Source organism: Hesperophylax consimilis, chromosome 10 (genome assembly GCF_061612785.1).
Source record: "Hesperophylax consimilis isolate HC1 chromosome 10, BYU_Hcon_1.0, whole genome shotgun sequence".
In the NCBI taxonomy this organism is placed as follows: Eukaryota; Metazoa; Arthropoda; class Insecta; order Trichoptera; family Limnephilidae; genus Hesperophylax; species Hesperophylax consimilis.
In genome coordinates, this window is record NC_142845.1 from 9450733 (window position 1) to 9473486 (window position 22754).

A 22754-nucleotide genomic window follows, 5' to 3' on the forward strand; every position below is an offset into this window, starting at 1 on the left:
TTAAACTTTTTTGCAATGCATAGTAATATGCGTACGCCCAGGAAAAACGTTTTCCCAAAACTAATTTCATAACGTTTGCCACGGTGAAATTAGTTTCATGGCACTAATGTTGCCAAAAAATTACTACGCAAAACTAATAATTACGCGAAAATAAGTTGATTTAATAAAACTGAAGCATGAATGATGAAATTATAATGTTTACGCGTGAAATTACCAGTAAAAGTGATACCAAGAAACACACTTTGCACACCATGTCTCGTAATGGATATTCGGTAACCTAACAAAACAGAAGATGTCACCAAAAAAATTATAGTAAGAAATACTATATAAAGCTTTGATTGTAAATCACATCTCAATAGAACAATTAATTAAATTGCATAAAGGCAAATTGCAAAATTTGAAGAAAAAATTAATTAAAATTTTAAAAAAAGTCAATGCTTATTATTTCACCCTGGTTAAGAAAGGTGAATACTGACTTTTTTGATAAAATATATCTGACTCTTGCTCCAATTTTCTAAGACCGGAATAAATGATGTCAGCATAGGGAATATGCCTATAAAAAAAACATAATAATGTGATAGCATATTATCTACTCATAGAAATGCCCTGCACAAAGGAAACCCATTTACAAAAGCCCATCATCCGCTAAATTGCTGGAAAAAAACGTAATCGGCAATTCAAATACTTTGAACCAATGGCTCAGAGTTTTCACTTTTAATAAAAATGGAACCCAGTCTTTCCGGAATATGTATTCAATATATTTCGAAAATTGCCGTACCTAGAACAGATTTCTCCAGGGAGGCTATGAAACCGAATGAGAGGAAACATATATTTTGATGATGCTTCACCTACTTAAGTACTTAAAATACGACTTTATTCCAATATATTGGTGGCTTAAAAAATTTTTCGAATAATAAAGTCATAATGTTGAGATGTTTATTTAGCTTTCACCACAAGGTTTTATTTAAAATATGTGTGTGTACCGCTGTGTAATTTGTGGAATCTTGAGAAATTTAGGAAGATTAGAAGATGGAGAAGAAAAAGGCTGTAAAGGTGGCTTTTATTTTTTTAACTAAGGAAATCAATAGTTCATTCAGGCTGTTTTGAAGTTTATCTTTAAAATGTTGTACAAATATACAATAATGAGATTTAAATCTATTTAAAGAAAATTCCTTTTGGGAAAAAAATTATTTTATGCGGCATCCGTTATTTTCGAACTCAAAACCTAAGATCTTTTCATAAAAATTTGTTAAAGAAATCGGCTTTGACTAAATTAACAGAGAACTCATTGCAGTAGGACATGTGAGAGAATTCAAGTCAAAATCGATCAATTTTAATTACAACAGATGGTTAAAATTACCATTAATATGAAAATTTATGTTTTGACATCACTTTTTTATAATTTTGATAACGTTATCAAGTATATCTGCTTGAAGGGACGTTTTTTAAACTTCTTCAAAAACATAAAAAATATTCTTTGGTGTGAAATAAACACATTAAATTTCGTTGGATGATCTTTTAACGAGTTATTTGAAATGTTCGGAATAATTCGCATCACGTGTCTTGGGAATGATCTAGTTGTACAGTTGGAAGGTAGTTAGAGAGTTCTTCCATGAACATGAAATTACCTAGTAAAAAATCTACACTTTAGCAGACGCCTAGACAAAAATAGGTTTCGTAATAATCTCTATAGTTTATTCAATAAATTTCTTGGAAGCAATTTATCGCATTACGAGGACTTTATTCGCACAAGATTTAATCATAAATTGTTATGTTTATGGCAGGAGTTTTTTTTAAATGACATATTTTATATTATAACAGTCACGATTATTCTGCGATGTATTTTTGGAATTTACTTTTTTTTTCAAAAAAAGCTAACATTTGTGTAAAAAAAAATTAAGTGGAAGTTTTATCCATTTATACCAATCAAATTGTAATTCAGATATAAACAGATACATCACACAAAACTTGTATTAAAATTATCGTACGTAATTGTTTATTCAGAAACTTATGTCACCTATCTGGATACAGGAATGAAAATGGTTTGATAGTCACCGAATCAAGTCGTTATATAAAGAACTGATCATAACTAATAAGACAAATTTACAAAAAAATTACTTAAAAATTAAAATTAATTTTTCTTTTCATACAAATTTTAGGACTTGTTGTTCTTGGCTTTATTTAAAATTTAATTTAAACAATCACTAATTTATCATTTAACCCTCCGTATAACTGGTAAAATAATAGCACTAGTTATGCCTTGTAGGGTCTGTGAGACCCAGCGATACTTAATTTTTATTTTTTTATTTGTATACATTTATATTTTTTTCATTCAATTTTTTTTAATCTATGTTCGTACAAATAAATACAAAATATTTCAGAAATTATGAGTCCTTTTTTTACCAAGTGCCAAAAATCAACATTCTAATTTCTACCTAACAAAAATAAAGCGCTTCTTTTATAGTGGCGTAAAACATAACATGTAATAAAAATATAAACATTATGGTACATTATGACACATATTGTAAAGAAACATTTTTCAATATTTAGCTTGGAAAATAACATTAGCCGTCATTAGAATTTTTGGCTTTGAAAATCGCACTTTTTTGGTAAGAGAAAATTGGGCGTTTTAAACAAAAAAAAGTTTTAAAAAATGAGTACTGCAAGAGTGATATACATATACTGTGCTTTGCAATATTTTGAGTTAGGATACGTTGTGCAGCTATGCGTTATGTCAGAGAAGTGATTGAAATCATGCATTTGACGAGGTATGCTTCGGAGTGCTGAGTGCGTAGAGCTAACTTCTCTTCACGCAATAGTGATGTGACTCATTAACAGCAGCTACTGAACTGCATGATATTCATTCGCAAAATTTTAATAGCTGTTTTAAAATAATGGCATTTAACATGATTCTATAGGATATATAAATAAACATTTCAATGTTCGTTTGTTCAAAATCTTAAATCTCCGATCGTTCTTCCCCGATTGCTTTGAAATTTTGAGACAAAGTTGCGTTTGGATATGCGTATGTTTTTATGATGTTACCTGTGACTAGTAAAAACATTTTAAAAAAAAAAACAGCGCTATCTGTTGGACGTGAAAGCAAAACGCGCTTTTGTTTGTCTATCGGCACAGACAGACTGAGCCATAACAAGTTTTATATAAAAATGGAAGGTCAAATTTTTTTTCTGTCACTTAACTTGTAATTAAAAAAAAACATCATAATCTATCGTTCGTATAGAAATTTTATGTCTAAAATTAATATACCTCAAAAATTTGGATCGAACTCATCTAATGAAAATAATGTGATAATTATTATTATTATTAATGAATTATGCAAAATATTTTGTAAGCTTTGACTGACAAACCACGCGCTTTCCTACTATGTAATGTATAATAAAGTGCGCATTAAAAATTCTGCTTTCATTTGAACCAACTATTGAATTTCACTTTTTTTCTATTCTTCGTTGGTACGTTTTTACAGGTTGTTCTCGTACAAAGGGTAGCTTTTATACGTAAAAAAATCACCGTGAAATTCTTTTAAAATAAAACGACACCATTTTTATATTATTCAGAAGGGTGGTTTCATGTTAATTCAAAAAGTTGCAGAATTGAAAATTTATATCTTAGTAGGTAGACTTTGTGGGTCCACATTAGTTTCATTAAGTATATTTTTTTGTAAACTTGCCAACATAATTTAAATTACAAATTAAATTTATCCTTTAATCCGAAGATTAATGATAAGTATCTATTTATCCCCTGTGCGATGTGATGACCTCACTTTTGTGGAACGAGCTACAGATATTTATATTTCCTCCGTCATTTAATCCTGACCTCTCACCGCTGTAAATAAATCCCTTCAACCCAACTCACAGTGCTTGCAGCCCGTGTCATGCGAAGAAAAATTTCGCTTTAAAAATTTAAAATTATCATGTCTCCAACTTCAGAGTTTTCGCCGTAAAGCACATGTTTGACACTATATATTACTGAATTTACGAAGGAAATTTTCATAGTTTTACAAAGAAAGATCTACTGAATAAAGAAAAGAATCTACCTCTGCTGCATAAAATAAATTAAAAACTTCAAAAGAATCGAGTGCAGATAAAATTTATATTTCGTAGCACCATGTTATTTTTGCTAAGTTTATGTGTTTGTGCATTTATATACCTAAGTATTATGTTTATTACATAAATTTACCGTTGTGAAATGCAACTAGTCAAACAATCATAATCATTGAGAATATATTTCACAACACCATATGTAACACCTAAAAATCACAAACTGAAAGCCAAACGATAAAGAAAAAAATCATTTTTCAAATGTATGATTCTTAGGGACACAGGTTATTTCACAGAATTCAAACAATTGAAAGTTAAGATCAAGCTTTTTAAGTTCTGTGAAATAACTGGCGTATAATGATATAATTACTTTACTTATATCATATGATAGAATAGAACCTTCACATAACTTGACAATTTACTTTGAGATTTGATGAATTGTTCAAATAGTGTGAAAAAATTAGCCCTAAGTTTTGCATTTAGAAAAATAACGGTAGACTTTGGAGTCTTCTAAAAATATGCAGAACAAAATATGTACCTACGTATTGCCTTTGCTTTGTCATATCACTATGTAAAAAGTTCTTGTTTTACATGAAAAATTAAATTTTTTTACAGGTAGTCGTTATTTTACTTTCAATTGAACGATTACAATAACGGATTGGGAATACATACTAAAAAGCGTGTAGTTACGGTGTAATGAAATTACGTTTTACGAAACCGAATAAAAGATAAGACGTTATTTTGTGCTTCATATTATATTAAATTGTACCTGGAAGCAGAGCTTTATACAAATTGATTTTTCGCTCCTTTCTTTCATCACCACCGCGGCACTTAAATATATTATAAGCAAGGGAGCTCACAAAACTTGTATGTAAGATTTATTTCAATTAAGTGCTTTTTTTGTTCAGTGAGGTGAACGTGCTTCGATAAAGGTAATGAAATTAGCGCAAAACATCAATACCTGTACAGTTGCTAGAATTGGAAAAGATTTCACACAAGTTGATATACGGATGTTTCTTAATGGAAAATAATGATTTGAGTGAATTTAAAAGTGGTAAAAAATGCAATTAAATTATAATTTATTACAAGAATGTATGCTGAATTAGTGATATGTTGTATATGAAAATTTCATAAAAGTCATTATTACACATTTTCTTTTACTCTACTCATTCAAAAGTTTCTTACCTACAAAAAATAACATAAATTCACATATATATACTTGGGGTATTTGAGCTGACCAGAAATTAAAAATATGAATAAAGAGGGTGACAGATTACACTATAAGTTCAAAGCTTTTTATAAAACTCCATATTGCTCGCCATACTATCCCATACAGATCTGTCATACATAAAAAGAGGATGTCTTACAAATGTGGGCCTGGCGAAGATATCTATATGTGATCTACTAGCCAGGCTGTATCTGAAAATTATAAAACCCCTTTTCCTACCTACGGCAGGAAAAAAAATTTCGGAGCGCTGTAATTACGCGGCTGTCATCTGTCAAAGTGACAGATCCCATACTAAAAAAAGAAATTCGGCCGCAGTTCCCCAATTGATCTGACCCCCTTTCTCCTGGTAAGATTATAGCAACATGTGTCACCCCAAATATAAAACGTTTACGCCACGCCCAAATTATGCGCACATAATATAGCGTTATGTGTCTAAGGCTTTAATCAATCGATTAGAGTTCGAGATATTGTCGTGAAATAAACTTATACAATTATTTTACAAACTTGTTTTAACGGGTAAAAGGCAGGCTTAATAGAATTTTTCTTGGACATTTACTGCTTTCCTGCATCCTTAGCTTTGATTTTTTTTCCTATTTAAAACATAAAGTGTCCGTTTTCTCCCTTTATTTACGTGAATCAAGTTATCAAGCCACGCTCTGTGATTTTGACAACCAACACAAAATACTGCACTAGCATAAAGCTTTTCTCACTACCATTGTCTCCACCTCAAAAGATGCATAATAACAACCCCAACATTATTTCATAATCCAACATTGATGGTTTTGTTGGATACACCATTATTCTAGGCAAAGGCTCAATTATTGGAAACAATATTATACGAACAATTACTTAATTACTAAACATACGGAAAACTACAAAGCGCAAATTTAACGGAGTAAACGCGAACAAATTTTGGCACAATGGCGCTAGCTCACTTAGAGCTTTTGTATTATAAATCGTTTTTATTTAACGACTAAAGCGTATTAACAGTACGATAAAGTGTACAGCTGCAAAGTGCAAAACGTGCATGCTATTTGTATTCAAAGCAAAGTCGACTTTCCTTGACATGTTCAGGAGAATTTATGCATTTCTTACCGTAACATGTGCTTATTAATTTAACTTATGTGTGCCATTTGAAAATGTGCCTTTTAATACATTATTAACTAGCATTATTGGATAACTGCAGAAGCGGTTTCCTACGTTTTTTACGAAAGCGACATATTATGACTTGTTTAGTTTCTATAAATGCCCTCTTTTTGATGTGTGTAACCAGTTAAATGTTTATGAAGCATTTTTTAAAAAATTTATTTTATGTGAAACCGCAGAAGAGTCCCGATTGCTCTCAACCGTCTGGAGTCCGTGAGACTATGACATACCCAATCGGGGTATGTCGCGAGGCTGAAGGTAATGAGAGGGGAAGGAAATCGGAAAAAGGAAGATGGGGAAATACCTGACTATTCAGATCTGGTCATCAAACACGGCAAAAGCCATTTCAAGAAACTTTTCAATTCTGAATGGTGGTCTTACACCATGGCGATGCTGAGAGTATCTTCTACTCTGAACATGCCGCAAATATGCGAAATATCATTTGAAAAATTCAGAAATAACACAATTTAATTAAATCTCCTCTAGCTTGCTAGTCGAAAGCCTTGACAACGGATGCCCTTCTGTGGTAGTTTTATTTAATGAACGTTGTACACATAACTTACATAAAAAAATATACATATATTATTTTATGTAAAGATATGGTAATCTGAAATTATCTTCTCTATTATTATTTTTTTGGTAAACTAATGTTTAAGACAAGATTTTTTATGCATAGCACAAAGGGTAACAATTATTTTATAAGCAATAATTATTAGCCTGAAACACTCATCCACATTGAAAAATCTCCTGATGCTTATCTCTTATCCGCGAAATAATTCAATAAATACTAGTGTTTCACTCAACAATTACTGCTTGTTACATTTTTTTTTCACCTTAAACAACCAACTTTATTTTTATAAAAAATTCTCATATAAAAAAAGAGTTGGTTGTTTCAGGTGAAAAAAAATGTAACAAGCAGTAATTGTTGAATGAAACACTAGTATATATTGAATTATTTCGCGGATAAGAAATAAGCCGCCATAGCTCAGTGGTCAGAGCTGTCGACCGGAAATCGAAAGGACACGGGTTCGAGTCCCGTTGGCTTCATGTATCTTTTATCATGAGAAATTTCAATGTGGATGAGTGTTTCAGGCTAATAATTATTGCTTATAAAATAATTATCTTTTCTATGATACGGAAACGGATTATCTCTTTCAGTTTAAACATTCTTGCAATCATAAATCCATACATACTAAAGTAATTCATCTCATTTTTGTTTTTGTTTTTGGGGTGTTATGCCGTTATGTTATTTATTTTAATAACACATCTGCCTGGCTAAAGAAGGAGTTAGCGTAACGCGGCATAACACCCCAAAAACAAATAAAAAAATACTTTTGGCCCTGAAAATCTTAAATCATATCGTTCATTTCATTGTTAATCTCAAGTGACCTACCAGGTAAATATGGTACTGTATATTATTTGCCGATATACAATATAAATAAATAATAATAATAACATATGTACATTCTAGCATCACGTTTATCAATCAAATACACTGAACATATGGCTTGGTATTTGTGATCTACAAATCGGTAGATGCAATGTGTTGTTTAACCATAAATTGATAATAGTTTAACTCGTCTATAATTATTAATTAGATGGATTATTATAGAAATGTATCATATATTTGTTCAGCGCCATGGAAGTGATTTGCACAAAAACGGCGCTATACATATCATCCAAATATTATTATTTTTAAATTATTATTGTGTCTTATGTTATTAAAACGTTGATTTAAATAGTAATTTCTGAAATAATGCATTTTCAAAAATCTGTATTTGTAATATTAGAGCTAATTACAGGTGTTTTATATTTTGAAACCACCACAACAGGCCCTTATCTAGGTCTATATCCAGACATATATCCTTTTGAAACTACCGCAATAGTTGCATGCCCTTGTCGTATGGCACATCTTCGTCTATATCCGAACATATATCATTTTGAAAACACCACAACTGTCTACATCCGAACTTGTATCCTTTTGAAACCACCCCAAAAGGCGCATGACCTTGTCGTATGGCACGTCTACATCTATATCCGAACTTAACTTACATATATATATATCCTTTCAATCTTAGTAGTAAGAATTATTCCTCTTCTAAAAAAACACTATTTACCCACACTTATAGAGATTGATGTTTATGTATAAGATGTACATTTTAATAAGGCAGTAGGCATAACTTTGACTTCGCAGAATATTTCACTGTACAATTCATAATAATAAAATGAAAATAACCTATTTTGTTTACATCACCATTTATTAACACGTTTCAAAACCAAAGGATCAGGATACAAAGCTTACTGAGAATTAAAATGTCATGTAAAAATAGACAAATCAGAATTACACAAAGTGGGGTTTTTAAAAACATTTAAAATGACGCCACAAAGTAATATCGTGATCATTGAAAGGGTGAAAAATAATAATTTTGGGATAGTTCGTATTTTTAATATAAATATTTAAAGAACACCCAGCACCACAAAACAATTGAAAAACAACCTTGTTTGAAGGATATACATGTCTCATATATAATTATTGAATAAGACTTTCAACATGTTCTGCATTTAAGTCATTCAAAGTAGTAAGACGAATAGATTAAGCTTCAGAGGCAGAAACTTCCACATAACCCGCTTCTCGTACTGATATCAGTTCCAAGCAGATTTGTTGACGTTGATTAATGGAACCACTCCGGAATATAACACATAACTGCTGTGCCTCTGGAATGTTAATATATCACCATATAGTGATATATCGCGGTATTCAGAGGGTGAGTTCAATAAAAACAAGCCTAGGTTTTCAAAACTATTCAAGGGGTTCGTCAAACTGACATGATTTATTAAAAAAACAATTTTATAACATGCTTTCCATACAAACCGTATTAAACCTTAAAATATTTTATCACACCTACCTTTAACAGAACAAAGTGTGAATAACACAACAATGACTAAAGCACAATTTTTTTATGTGCAATATCATTGTTGTATTTAGTCTATGTGCGATATAAGATACATTTCTGTCTGTGAGAAGCAGTAACAGTAACTATAACGACTTTGTGGAGAAATAAATAAGTTTTTTGCAGTTTTAAATATCCAAAAACAAAAACTCTTCAGCTCCGATACTAAAATACTCTTAGTTTATTAGTCGAAACCGTGGTGAAGTGAGAGTTGAATGTTTTTTTTTAGCATCTTTTATTGTGTTGTTTATAAAATTATTAAATATTACATTTAAGAATGTCTTGACCCACTTTAGGAAATAAAAAAGTAAATTCTGATTCGAAATTGTAAATTAACTCGTAATGACAACAAATAATTTGAATTGATCACTATAATATTATTGTTATAAAACTTACTGTATTCTTCTATTTATTAATATTGCTTCTTGTTATTTTTCTGATTGAGATCGAAATTATAAGTCGTAACGAGAGTGGAAACCGAGTAAAAGTTTCGACGCTAATCTGGGGGTCGAAGCCCGAAAAGATTATTTTTACACAATTTTCATTTATTACACATGCCAAAGACGGTAAAAAAAAACATGAGTATGAGTGTGGCATAAAAACAACATTTATGTAAAAGCAAACGCGAAAGAGACAGCTAACTGCGAGCGCTGAAATATTTCTGGATCCTTGGAGTTTTATTTAAAAATACTGCCGATAACCGATGTTGGTTTAAACATAAATTTCCCGAAGAAAGCATAAATCTCTCGGTTTTACTGTGAACTTGGCAGGGAAAATCTTCGTATCCGATCGAAGAGCGCTCAGAAATTTTACTGTCTATGATTCAAAAGAGATGCTTAGGGCGAATTGCTCTACGAAAAAAACACTTGTGAAAAACTGCTTTAGAAGCGGTCAAATTTTGTAGTATGAAGTAAAAATAAATGTAAAGTTTCGCAAAATATTCTTTTGTCAACTTTAAAATGATAAAAAGAGTTTTCAACAATTTTCACATAAAATAATGATGAATGATTAGTTACCGCTGATTCTGTCAAATAAATGTAATTTTAGTAATCCAGAGAAATGACAATTGAGAATTTTAAACGATTTTTTTTCATAAATACTTATTTATACGTTTATTTTACTTGCAAAACAATAGTATTAGGTTATTTTATTTGTTAAAAAATGTATATAAAAATTCTTATTATAAGACATTTTGTTCGGTTTTGACGTGTCCGACGTCCGTTGCAAATAATTTAGCTGTTAGAAATCTCGTTATTTTTTTCTGTTATTTCTCTTCTGGAAAGAAAGAACGTCATACGGGTGCTTATTTTCGGTAAAGTAAAATATAATGTAAATTTAAATAAAATAAGTAACTTTGTAAACACCACAATTTAAACAAAAAGGATCGACATATTTCAAAACCAAGCATTTTTTCATCAGGATATGAATACAATATGCTTATATTTATATTATATAAATGAAATACTTTGTTTATACCACTTTTAATCGTTAATTATCAATATGTTTCAATGCTTATAGATTAATCATCAGGATAATGAAAATTAAAAATAATAAAAAATGGAAATCAACTAATTAATTAATTATCCTGACGACGAAGCCATTGGCTTTGAAACAAGTAAATTATTATTGATTAAAAGTGGTGAAAACAAAGTATTTAATTTATATATATTCAAAATGAAGCCACAAAGTAATTTCAAACATATTGAAGTAAATATATTATAATATGTTTATACTGATGAAGAAACCATTGGTTCAGAAACATGTCGGTCATTTTTGATTCAATAATTGTTTTTACAAAGCTGTTTATTTTATTTATATTAAAAAGACGCCAAAAAGTGGTTTTGAAATTATTGAAGAAGTAAAATATAATGAATCTTTTTTAGCAAATACCTAGCTGAGAAAATTCACTTGAAAATTAACTATTTTAACTGAATTCAACACAACACAACATGCAAAAATGCATGCACATGACATTTGATACGGGTCTAACATTTTCGATGTCACAACCAAACAAATATTTTTACGTTTTAATTTCAACTGAAATGCAGAATTATTTTTTTATTTACGTTTAATTAGTAAAACTTTCCCTCATATCAAAATAATTATGTTTAACAATAATTTATTTTGAATCTTACAATATATACAGCTCCTATATTATAAGCATTTGCTTGTGGATTTATATTATGTTATATATACATAAAATTTATACAAATATATCTTATACGTATAATATGTATTTATATAAATATATTTACACAATATTTCTATAAAAATATATATATTGTACATAAATGAAAGTTGGTAATAAAGAAATTAAATATGAGGTTGTACAACAGATATTTAATAAAAACCGTTAAAAAGGCCTATATATGTATAGTAAAATTTGCATTTTGAATATTAGTCAACAATTAATATTGTTATTTGTATTATTATCATAAGTGTGTGCCAAGACACAGTTGTGTGGCGGTCTGTCCTCTCTTCCTACCCCTGCGGGGAATCAGCGTGTTTAGTTAGTACAGTTGATATTAATTCCACACAGTTGATCCAAATGGTTTTTCTCAGTATTATTAAGTATACTGTACGGTTCCATGTAAACAGAAAACGGACTAAACAGAAAATGGAATAAAATTATTAACAAAACACAAAAAACAAACCTAAACTAACCTAAAATATTATTGCTATTCGTTCTGTTTTATCCGGTTACCATTTTGTACACAGAATATGTTTTATGAAATTGTGTTTTTTGAAATTATGTTTTATCTCTTTAATACTTCTAAATCAATCGTTATGGTTTTCAAATATAAAAAAGATCCCATCCCAAGTATGGATAGACGGAAGGAAAATAACGTCAATTATCTGACATATATTATCACAGACGACCCGATAGACATCGAGAGGATGGAAAGAAAAAGAAGAGCGTATGCTGCCAAGGCGTCTCCAAATCACGAACATAAATCGAGAGTCGTTAAGGCGATGCACTACGTATTAATGCAAAATCATGTGTTTTTGGTTTGAAAATTTGGTCACCTTGAAATGTTTCAGATGCTTTAATTAAATACTGCGAGTAGAATACAACTTGACCTTTGAAATAATCGAGTTTTTTTTTAGATAAATCTTTTTATAAGCCCAAAAAAAAAATATGTATAAGGCATATGAAAAATGCTTTAAAGTTCAAAATATCCTACTTACGAACCCATTTTCGGTTATAATTTTATTGTATAATGTAGCAAATTAAGTTATTTATGCCTGAACATCTACAAAACAAAATAAAAGGCACTTTTCGTGCATAAATCAAAACAGGCGGATGGTGTTAAGCGGGAATTTAAACCTTATCGCCATCTACGTAAGGGCTGTTATTGATAGCGGCTCCATTTAAAATAATGCACGACGTAGTGCATCGCAACCAAGCAATATAATTAAGCAAAATGTATCTATCAATGAACTCTGTACAACTGTTAAGCATAGATTACTGCAACGGCATTTATGCCAGCCTTCCAAAATATCAAATTGACAAACTTCAATCAGTGTTTAATGCAGCAGCACGGCTCATAACCGGGGTTTCAAAATATTTACACATTTCAGAACACCTTCGTAACCTTCACTGGCTCAAGTGCCCTGAAAGAATCCAGTACAAACTGTGCTGGATGGTTTTATTTTTATTTTTTTTATATTAACTCCACACAGGAGGCCCTGAAGAAAATAATTTCCCTCAGGGCCTATGTCATCTTTGGGGATGCTGTGTGGAGGGTTTTTTTGTGGAGAGGAAGGAGTGAACATGGGTCTTGAAGAGTCCCATGTTATAGGAGGGAGGAAACACAGAGGCCGGCAGTTCGTTCCACAGCCGAGCTGTTGAACTTAAGAACGAATCGTAGAAGCGACCCGTTCTCATGTGACAAATGTCAACCGTGTACAAATGTTGGGCGCGCGTTTGGCGTGTATCCCGACTACGCACCGGTGCCAAAGGGATCAATGACGCTAGTTCCTCAGAGCATCTTCTATTGTAATACCGATAGAACAAGGACAGCATACCTACCTGACGCCTGTGCTCTAAAGATGGCAGTCCGTTTGTTAAGATTGGGGAATCTATCAAAAGGACCGCCCGTTTTTGCACAGAGTCAAGGGTGTTTTTTCAGGTATTTAGGGGCTCCGGACCAGAGATGGCTGCCAAATTCGACATTAGGGCGCACTTGCGATTTATACAGGGTCAGCAGTTGTGTACTATTAAAGTATCTGCGGGCCCTGTACAGTACGCCCAGCTTCTGAGAGGCCAGCTTTACTCTGGCTTCGATAAAGCCCCCATACCTGAGCTGGTCACTTATGGTTACACCAAGCATATCAATGGAAGGCCTGTTCGGAAGATTGCTTCCGTTGAAGGAGACTAGACTATCATTTAGATCCCTTTTAGACGTAATCAGACAGGATTGGGTCTTTGAAACATTAAATTCGACTATTTTATTCGATTCGATTATTTTTACCCCAGGAGGAAATACTCTCGAGATAACCGTCCATTCTCTGCTTCAAAGCCCTCCGAGCCGTTGGAGTTTGTGTGCCCTTTGGGGGCTTGTCAAACAAAAAGCTATCACGAACTGTACTGTCATCCGCGTAGCAATGAATCGGTACACATGTCAAAAGGTCATTGATGTGCAACAAAAACAAAGTCGGAGACAGAACCGATCCCTGTGGACGCCAGCATTTATAGAGTGTGAGGATGAGGTGAAACCGTCAGGATGGTGTTTAAATCCATTAATGAAATGGCCTCACCCTACATCTCTGAACTATGCGTCCCGGAAAACACTGGTCTAAGGCAGTCAACTCTTAGATCAGCAACATCATCAGCTGTAGGCAGACTGATATAACCTAAGCGCAAACCAAATACTAAGTTTGGTGATCGCGCTCTCGGAGTATCTGGGCCGAAGGCTTGGAATAAACTCCCTCCGGGACTAAGATCCGTAACAAGTCCAACAGAATTCAGGTCTAAACTAAAAACTTACCTTTTTAAGCTGTCGTACCCTTAAATTAAATATATCATTCCTAAGAGAAAGTCCAGTTATATTCAATTTTACAATTAAGTCCTAAATCCTGAATCTAAATTTCGCCAATAAACAATTAGATAATGTTTATTAAGTGTTAATCTCAAGTGACCTACCAGGTAAGTATTGTACTGTATATTTTCTCCATAAATAGTAAAGTAATAACATAGATCACTTTAGAAATGTATTATAAGTTTGTACAGCGCCCTTGAGGTGATTTTGCACAAAAACGGCGCTATACAAGTCATCCAATTATTATTATTATTATTATCAGTTTAGTCTTTGTCTAGACTCCAAGTAAGTAATTGAAATGTGAAGTTTGTTCGACACCATATTAGCAGCATCTCTCATACACTCTTCTAGTGCTGATGAAGAGCAGAATAATCACGAATAACCTTAGAATGAATTCTTCTCGTCAAAACACAATCTATGTTTGTGTTTTTTTACCCACAATTTTTGTTCAATTTATCTGAACTCATGAATGAATCCGGAATAGAATATAATAAAATAGATATTTTCTGTTTTCAATAGAGAACCTCGATGGGTCCATTAGATAGTATTGTGCTCTGTATTTTAGGTTGAAGCAATAATGATATTGGAAACAGAATCTAAATAAAATCGATGATGTTAATCATTTTGCGAAAACCAGTCTTGGTAGCGCTATTAAAAATCGCAACTATTCGCGAAGGAGTAATTTATATTATTTACTAACTTTTACGGACAGCTTTTGGAAAAAATTCTGTGTAAAGAATTTTATTTTTTTTAAATCTGATGATCGGTCGCTCCATTGCGGCATGAAAAAAGGACAAACAAACAAACACACTTTCGCATTTATATTGATATATTATTTAAAGTTAGGACGGGGTTTCATTTTGAAGTATGAGGATTATTGTATACTTGCGTTCCAATCCAATATCCTTTATCTTTTCTATACCGTGTTTATGATGTTTAGAGGAAGAAAATATTCTGTAAGAACATGAGACGTTACAGAAAGTCTAATAATTCAGTAAGTATTATAATTCACTCAATTCAATATTTCATTCATTTCCAGTTGGTGTCGCAAAATTACAAATCAACTGTATTATTTTGTGTCAGAAGGTGTAGTTAGAATAAGCCCCATGCAACACATCCAAAGGACCAGTCTCAGAACTATGTTATTTGGGACAATCAATGCGTATGCATCCGTTAAACTTGATGGATAGTATTCCCTAATATTTTAAACCTGGTATTCTAGAACATAAGATAAGCCCAGATTGGAGAATAGAATAAATAGGACCTCACTCGGCCATAGAGTCTGCCACATTCTTGATGCTTGACTCAAAATACGAGTGTTAAAATATAAACTCTCAATATTTTATTCCGCGGTTTTGGCTTCATTATACGTCAATCATCTCTGTGTGAGATAATATTTTATACTGAGTTCTGCTGAGCTCCAAATGAGCATACTGTCACCTTTATTGGCATCTTGAAACAATTATTAAGGTCTTGGTGACATTTTAGGATAGGTACATTGGGTAGGTACAACAATTGTAGTATTTGATATTGAGATATCCTATCCACCAAGTCTTTGCAAATGCATACCTACCAGTACCATACATATAGCGTGACCAATTATTTACAATAAAATAACGAAAAAACACAATTATTTAACACTTTTCTTAAAAATCATTATTAGTTACGTACTTTATTAAATAACTATAAGCTAATCCACTGTTCCAAAGCAAGTTATTTTATTTTAAACCCCGTCACATTTGAAAAGCATCAAGCCGACGATAAGCGCCATTTTCAATTAATGACATTTGAACGGTCCCTCTAAACTTCATAAGAATATGACCGTTGTGCTGTACGAATCAAGGTTCAGTCCTGGTTTCAGTTATTGATACTTATTTTTAATGTTGAACATTAAAAATAACTATCGACTTAATGTCCATCAAATGTGATGGAGTTGATATCTCAACGTGAGAAATAAAAGAAAATCTCTTTTAACCACTCGAACGATCGCGCGTCAAAAAACTTTTTTCTCCGATTGCTCGCGGTTTTTTGGCGACGAATTTGAATATTTTCCGCCAACATTAAAAAAATCAAACCTCCGAATTTTAATACGGAGACATAAAACTGATTGTAGTGCTATACAGCCAATGAATTCACCTATATTTTTATAATTATTCTATATTTTTAGAATTGATAGATAAATTATTAAAAAATCTTAAACTTTATGAATGCGCGAAATTAGCGTTTTTGTGATTTGAAATTGCCGCCAGTGGCAGTTTTAAATATCTTTATAGAATATTTTCTACGTTTTTATGTTCTCTATGGCCTGTTTGATAACCACAGATGCAAGAATATAATGGGAAAATAATTTTTTGTACGTTATGCTCTCTTCAAAAGTTTGGTTAGAAAATAATTTTTTAAAATTTGAGTGCGTGACGTGTCAAAATTGAAATCACTGTATTATACTATATAATAAATTTACCACAAAAACTGGTATTACGTTAGGAAGATACATTAACTGTCTACAATTATTAATAAGCATAGTCGCCGTGTTGGCTTTATTTTATTCATTTGATGAATTATACAGAGAGCCTATTTCACGATGTCAAAATCATGGTGCTACTTTTTAAATAATTGTAAATTAGAACTGGAGATTTGTAACCATGTTTTTATATAACGTGCAAAACGAGGAAATAAGGCTTAAAATGAGATATACATCATAGATATAAACATTGCCAATATTTCAGGGGGATACTTTGAAAGTTGATGAAATTCACCAATATTTGACGAAAAATCACTACTGACAGCTACTTTAAGGTCAATCTACATAGGGTATATCGGAATATGTAAAATGATGATAAATTTGTATATATATATCAAACCTTTGTATGACCGTAGAATGGCAAATAAAATCATAGTGATAATTTTATATCTAAACGCAAAGGTATCGAAAAAAAATGGATGAGGGGAAAATAATTGATGGAACCAATAATTGATTTATTTATTAAGCCCTAATATCCTTTTAAATCAATATTACAGTTGTATGGTTACAATGAAAGAGCAGTATTTTGATTTAAACATTGTTTACACACTTTGTCATAATAAAAATGTATTCAGTTTATTGGTTTATTCATAATTTAAGAAAATCAATACATAATAATATCATTGTGCCTCGCTATAGAGTGAGATTCTGAGTATCGCTCTGGTGAGGGACCACCATTCAGAATTGAACATTGCTTGAATTGGCTTAGTTATGTTTAGTGACTAGATCTGGAAAAGACTAATACCTTGATACATTAAAATTGCCAAGAATACATACATTTCCTCTTTATTCGTGGGAGCCCATTTATTGGTACGCGCATGACGCTTAAATTGTTTTTTCGCAATCCATTGATCTGCATACCTGTTGGTCTCTCTCGCGATCAGTTCAACGAAATCTGCATCAAAGATTTTAAGAAAGGCATCCACAGGTTTGCCCATTTCGTCGGTATTGAAAGTTGGTCCCGGCGTGCCTGTGAAAGTCTCCCTTATCCCAGTAAAACGTAAGATATCATTAGACCAATCGAAAGAGTAACCTTCAGGCGGCAGAATCAAACGCATTGCCTCACTATCTACCTGGTCTTGTCTACTAAAGTCTATGGCCATAGCGGAGTTAGGTGAAACGTTGATAATATTATGATAAGGTATTGGCGGCATGCAGAAGGTATCCTCATCGCTCTCTTCGTGGTCGACGTCACTCGCTTCGTCATCCTCGTCGCTCGATCTGTCCATTTCTGAAACAACAGAAAACCCAAATTAATTTAATGTGTCTATATTACGATAACCCACTGCCTCTGGTACGGCTTATGACTCGCAATACGATGGTCGCGGGATCAAATCAAATAAATTATATTTGAATAATTAGTGTTATTTTCACACAAAATTCATTTAAAATAATATATATTATATTTGCGGCACGTTCCAGAGTGGAAGATACCCATAGTATCGCCCTGGTGTAAGACCCCATTCAGAATTGAAACGTTGCTTGAAATGGCTTTTGACGGCCGGCATAGTCCAGTGGTAACGCATTGGACTGCCATTCCGAAGGTCGCCGGTTCGAACCCGGCGTGCGCAAATAAATTTTATTTGATTGATTTGTGTTATTTCACAATTAATTAATTAAAATAATAATTAAAATAATATATAGTATATTTGCGGCACGTTCCAGAGTGGAAGATACTACCAGTATCGCCCTGGTGTAAGACCACCATTCAGAATTGAAACGTTGCTCCAAATGGCTTTAGCCGTGTTTAGTGACTAGATCTGAATAGCCAGGTACTTCCCCATCTTCCTCTTTCCCTTCCCCACTTACCTTCAGCCTCACAACATCCCCCAATTGGGGATGCCATAGTCTCACTGGCTCCAGCTGAGGCTCTTGTGAGGTATTCGTATAAAAAAAAATATAAAAAGTTAATCAAATACTTGAGGCGGGCAATGTCAGGAGTCAGAATAGCACAGTCAGGTAGGTATGGAATGAAGAAAAGAGTGTGTGTGCCAAGATCGAGTTGCATGGTGGTTCATCCTCTCTGCCTACCGAAATGGCGTGAAGGTAAGTTAGTTAGTTTTATAACTCACGGTTTCCAAGTACAGACTCTTCTAGTACAGCTGCCTCGTCCACGTTACTTTTTCTGCCCATGTCTGACTCTGAAATAAAAGAAAACACAAATTTACAGTAGAATTTGGATATAATGACTTTGCATTTAACGGTCTACTGTTTTAAGTGACGATAATGTAAACTCTAGTAAGGTTTCATAGCTTTTAGTAGGAAAACGTATCCGTTTAAAGTGACCAACTACGTAAAGCGACCTATTTTAATGATAATTTGTCCGGTTACAAAACCCACCTACCAATACAGCCTCGCAACACAATGAGTCCCGTGAAGCGAAAGTGTTTTTTCAATTTAAGAAAAAAATGCTGTATTACACCGTTTAGAAGCCGGTGAATCAAATGTAATCCTCGCAAAGAAGTTCGGCATGTCTTATTTCTCACTCTGCAATACCCGTTACAGAAAAAAGATGTGTAATGATGCATCCACGACATAACAACAATACATTTTGTATGTTTGTTATGTGGAATTTTTAAGTACTATGCTTATTTCCTGCCAATATACCAACAGTGAAACTGTGCTAGGGATATCAATATAAAATATAGATAATTGATTTTATATTGAGCCCCTGGTATGACATTTCAAAAAATAAACTCACCGTTCCCAAACGCCGACAATTCTTCGTAGAATGGTACGTCCACCCACAGCTCGCTGTGATAGCCGGCTTCCGGAGAGAAGAGTTCCCCACTCCGCGATGTCCCAGGTAACGGCTCGGGAGATGCTGCACGGATAGGCATAATTGGTGCATTGGGAGCCGTTGATTGGGTCTGTGCGGGAGTGGACATCCACGGTGGTGGTACGGGTCGTGGCAACGGTGAAGGCGTCCCTTGTGAAAAGGGACACGTTGTTCTCTCCGGAGATGGAATTCTGAAAACATTTACATAAATCATAGAAAATTGTTCTCATTCACGTGTGAAACAGTAAGTACAGTATGTAAATAAACAATAAAATAAGAACTCTGTAAAATATGCACTGAATGTGCCAAATGCACAGAGCGCTGAACTTACCAACTCTCACTGTAAGAGTGGAACGCTGTCAGGAAAAAACAATAATATTGTACCAAGCATCTAAATACGATTACTTACTTTTGTTTAGTTTTTCTTGGAGGTGCGGTAGGGAGCAAAATGCGCGCCGCCTGCTTCTTGAATTTTCGGCTTTCCAGCTCTAGCCGGATGGAAGCAGGCAGGGCCCTAACAGCCTTTAGGGCCTTGACGCGATCTTCTCGCACCAGTAGCAAAGCAGGGTCGCTGTTTAAATAAATACAAATATATGATGAGTTGAACGGCCACAGCAAAGTACTTTCATAAAAAAACATTAAAAAATACTAACACTCCAGACGAGGCTGCAATTGCAGCTCTGCGTTGACGTCCACGTGCAGGTAGTCCGGCACCAGCTCGTACCCCACGTCTCCCTTTTCCTCTGCCTCCTCTTGCAGTCAGCACCGCTCTATAAATTTTAAATTGAAAACACTTAATGTAAGTACTTAAATGTTTAAATTTTGTTAAATATTGCACTAATATAAAATTTGAAAATAATTATTGGGTTGTGTAGTGATCCCTTTCCCTGGACGACAGCTGTTTCTGCACAAATTTGGTAAAAGTAAACAAATTAATTAATTTTACAACTAAATTACTAAATTTTTATTGTGTGACGAAGGCTTTACACCATTTTACATGTGAAAAAGAGTCAACTTTTTGACATATGACTTAAAATAATTGGTTAGCAAATATCTGTATTAATAATGAACCAATTCAAATAAAACTTATATATATCTCTTTGTTTTGAATCACTGTGATGGAATATCTATATTTCAAATGCGCGAGTGCAGTATTTAAGACATTATTGTAAATCAAAAACAGATGACGTCTTCAGTTGACGTAATCTTACACAAAAACTTCAACCAAAACAATATAATACAAAAAAACGAATTAAAAACGCATTTCAAAGATAGATAAGTCAATCATGATTACACAGATATATAATTATGCGTTAAAAACCCAATAAATTAATTACTTACGGCATTTTAGGAAGAGTCCAAAATTTCGTGAATGTTGAAAATTTATAATTTTGTTTTTGACAGGACGCCATAAAAAAACCGCGAAAACTCGTTAAATAACACTTCAAAGACAACGAATAAGTTCATAGACAAAGAGAATATATTATCAGCTATTCGATAAAACAAGTAGCTGGCCATGGAAACGTTTTAAATAATTACAATAAATATTTTACGAATGGTAGAAAAATCGGTCCATTTTTGGACCGATATCAATCGCAGAAAAATAAAAGTGGTCGATTTTTCGACCGAAATCGTTCCAATGGTGCTTTATTATTAGGTTACCTAGCGTAAAAAATATATGTTTTTTAGTAGTTGAAATAATAACAATATATTTTATAATACACATTTACTCATCTTTAGATTATTTCTCGCACAACCCATTCCTAAAATCCTTGCACGTTTTACGAAACTATAATAAATTATTATTAATGTTTGAGATGAGATCTCCGCATCTTCCTTTTATCGCTGCTGCATCTGATACTGTTTACGACACGTTTTTCAAATATCTCATGGAAACTAGCAGTTGAGATGGTTTATTGCCAAACCGTTGAAGGTTTTCCGACTAGTTATCAAGATATACGACCCGCTACTAGTGGTATTTTTCTTGCAATGTACCGAATAATATCAGTTTTGATTTGTTTTAAAGTATTAAGGAAAACGGTAAGGTATTTTAAATATTTGAAAATGGTTTGGATCAATTTGTACGTTGTGAGCAAACTTCCATGTTTATGTTCTCAGTTCTTTTCTTTTTAAACATATTGACTTTCAAGGTTCAAAAGTTCAATGGTTACTTATGCATAAACTCTTCTTTCAAACTGTTTGAATATATTTCAATAAATCGATTTTTTATAGTACTAACTAAAATATATATTTTAATCTATTTTATCTTCTTTTTCGTATGGCAATGGAAAGTTAGTGAAGAGTAAAATGAGATACTGAGATTGATCAACCAATTGACGGCATCGAGTGTCACTTGGTTCAGCAGAGAAACTGGTTAACAAGATATTCTTCTCTAATGCATAAATGTTTATTTAAAAAATTTCACATTGATTGTACGCCAATATTTTTTTAACTAGCCGACTGACAGTTTGAAAAAATTGCATATCAACAATGGCGTCACACGATAGGAATTTTAAAATGAATTTTAAATTGAAATTTATGTAGGCGATGAAATTATTCTAGTCTTTGTATAACAAGTTGATTTCTCTCTCTGTATTATTTTGGCACTTCTTCTGTTTTTTCTCAATTCAATTAAAATGACAAATTATTGATATAAAAGTTTTGAAAGACCTCAAGATTGATAATTGGATGACATGGCAAACAACGATGGTAATTGAATGGATCACTTATTTTAGTGTCTTCGTCTCTTTTTGTCTATTGATTAAGAAATAGACGGCGCGGAAAAGTTTCTAAAGGTTTTTTTCGGATGTAAAAGAAAGATAGAAAGATTTTTTAAAGGAACCACAATTAATTATGAGGATGCGGTGCGAGCGACGCGGCGGAGGATTTTGAATGGGAGAATGATTAAGGAGCTCGGAGCGGAAAGATGGGGTGGGACGAAAAGTGGAATAAAACCGTATGAACGCTCAACGATGGCAGGTATACCAAGTTCGCATATAAAATTATATTAAAGTGTAACAAATTATTAT

The 22754-nt window shown here is 32.8% G+C and overlaps 2 protein-coding genes across 3 annotated transcripts in view; one reads left to right on the forward strand and one right to left on the reverse strand.

Annotated features, from left to right (window-relative positions):
* The window catches only part of LOC149420254 (metabotropic glutamate receptor 2-like), a 710206-nt gene that overhangs the window by 320086 nt on the left and 367366 nt on the right, over positions 1-22754 (forward strand). The gene's annotated exons all lie outside the window — the stretch shown is intronic.
* Positions 9026-21209, reverse strand: LOC149420258 (uncharacterized). Its single transcript, XM_089636291.1, has 7 exons — positions 21067-21209; positions 20379-20495; positions 20135-20296; positions 19648-19916; positions 19019-19087; positions 17980-18177; positions 9026-9147 (listed from the first exon to the last, which is right to left on the reverse strand). The coding sequence occupies exons 1-7, from the start codon at positions 21135-21137 to the stop codon at positions 9026-9028; spliced, it is 1008 nt and encodes a 335-aa protein (XP_089492417.1). The 5' UTR covers positions 21138-21209.

Bases quoted from the DNA above. Each gene is read 5' to 3' on its own strand.
- LOC149420258 (XM_089636291.1), bottom strand. From the start codon at position 21,137: ATGGCGTCCTGTCAAAAACAAAATTATAAATTTTCAACATTCACGAAA. The intron at 19,917-20,134 runs GTAAGTAATCGT...AAATGTTTTCAG, and splicing joins CCAAGAAAAACTAAACAAAA to AATTCCATCTCCGGAGAGAA. The intron at 18,178-19,018 runs GTGAGTTATAAA...CTGTTGTTTCAG, and splicing joins AGAGTCTGTACTTGGAAACC to AAATGGACAGATCGAGCGAC.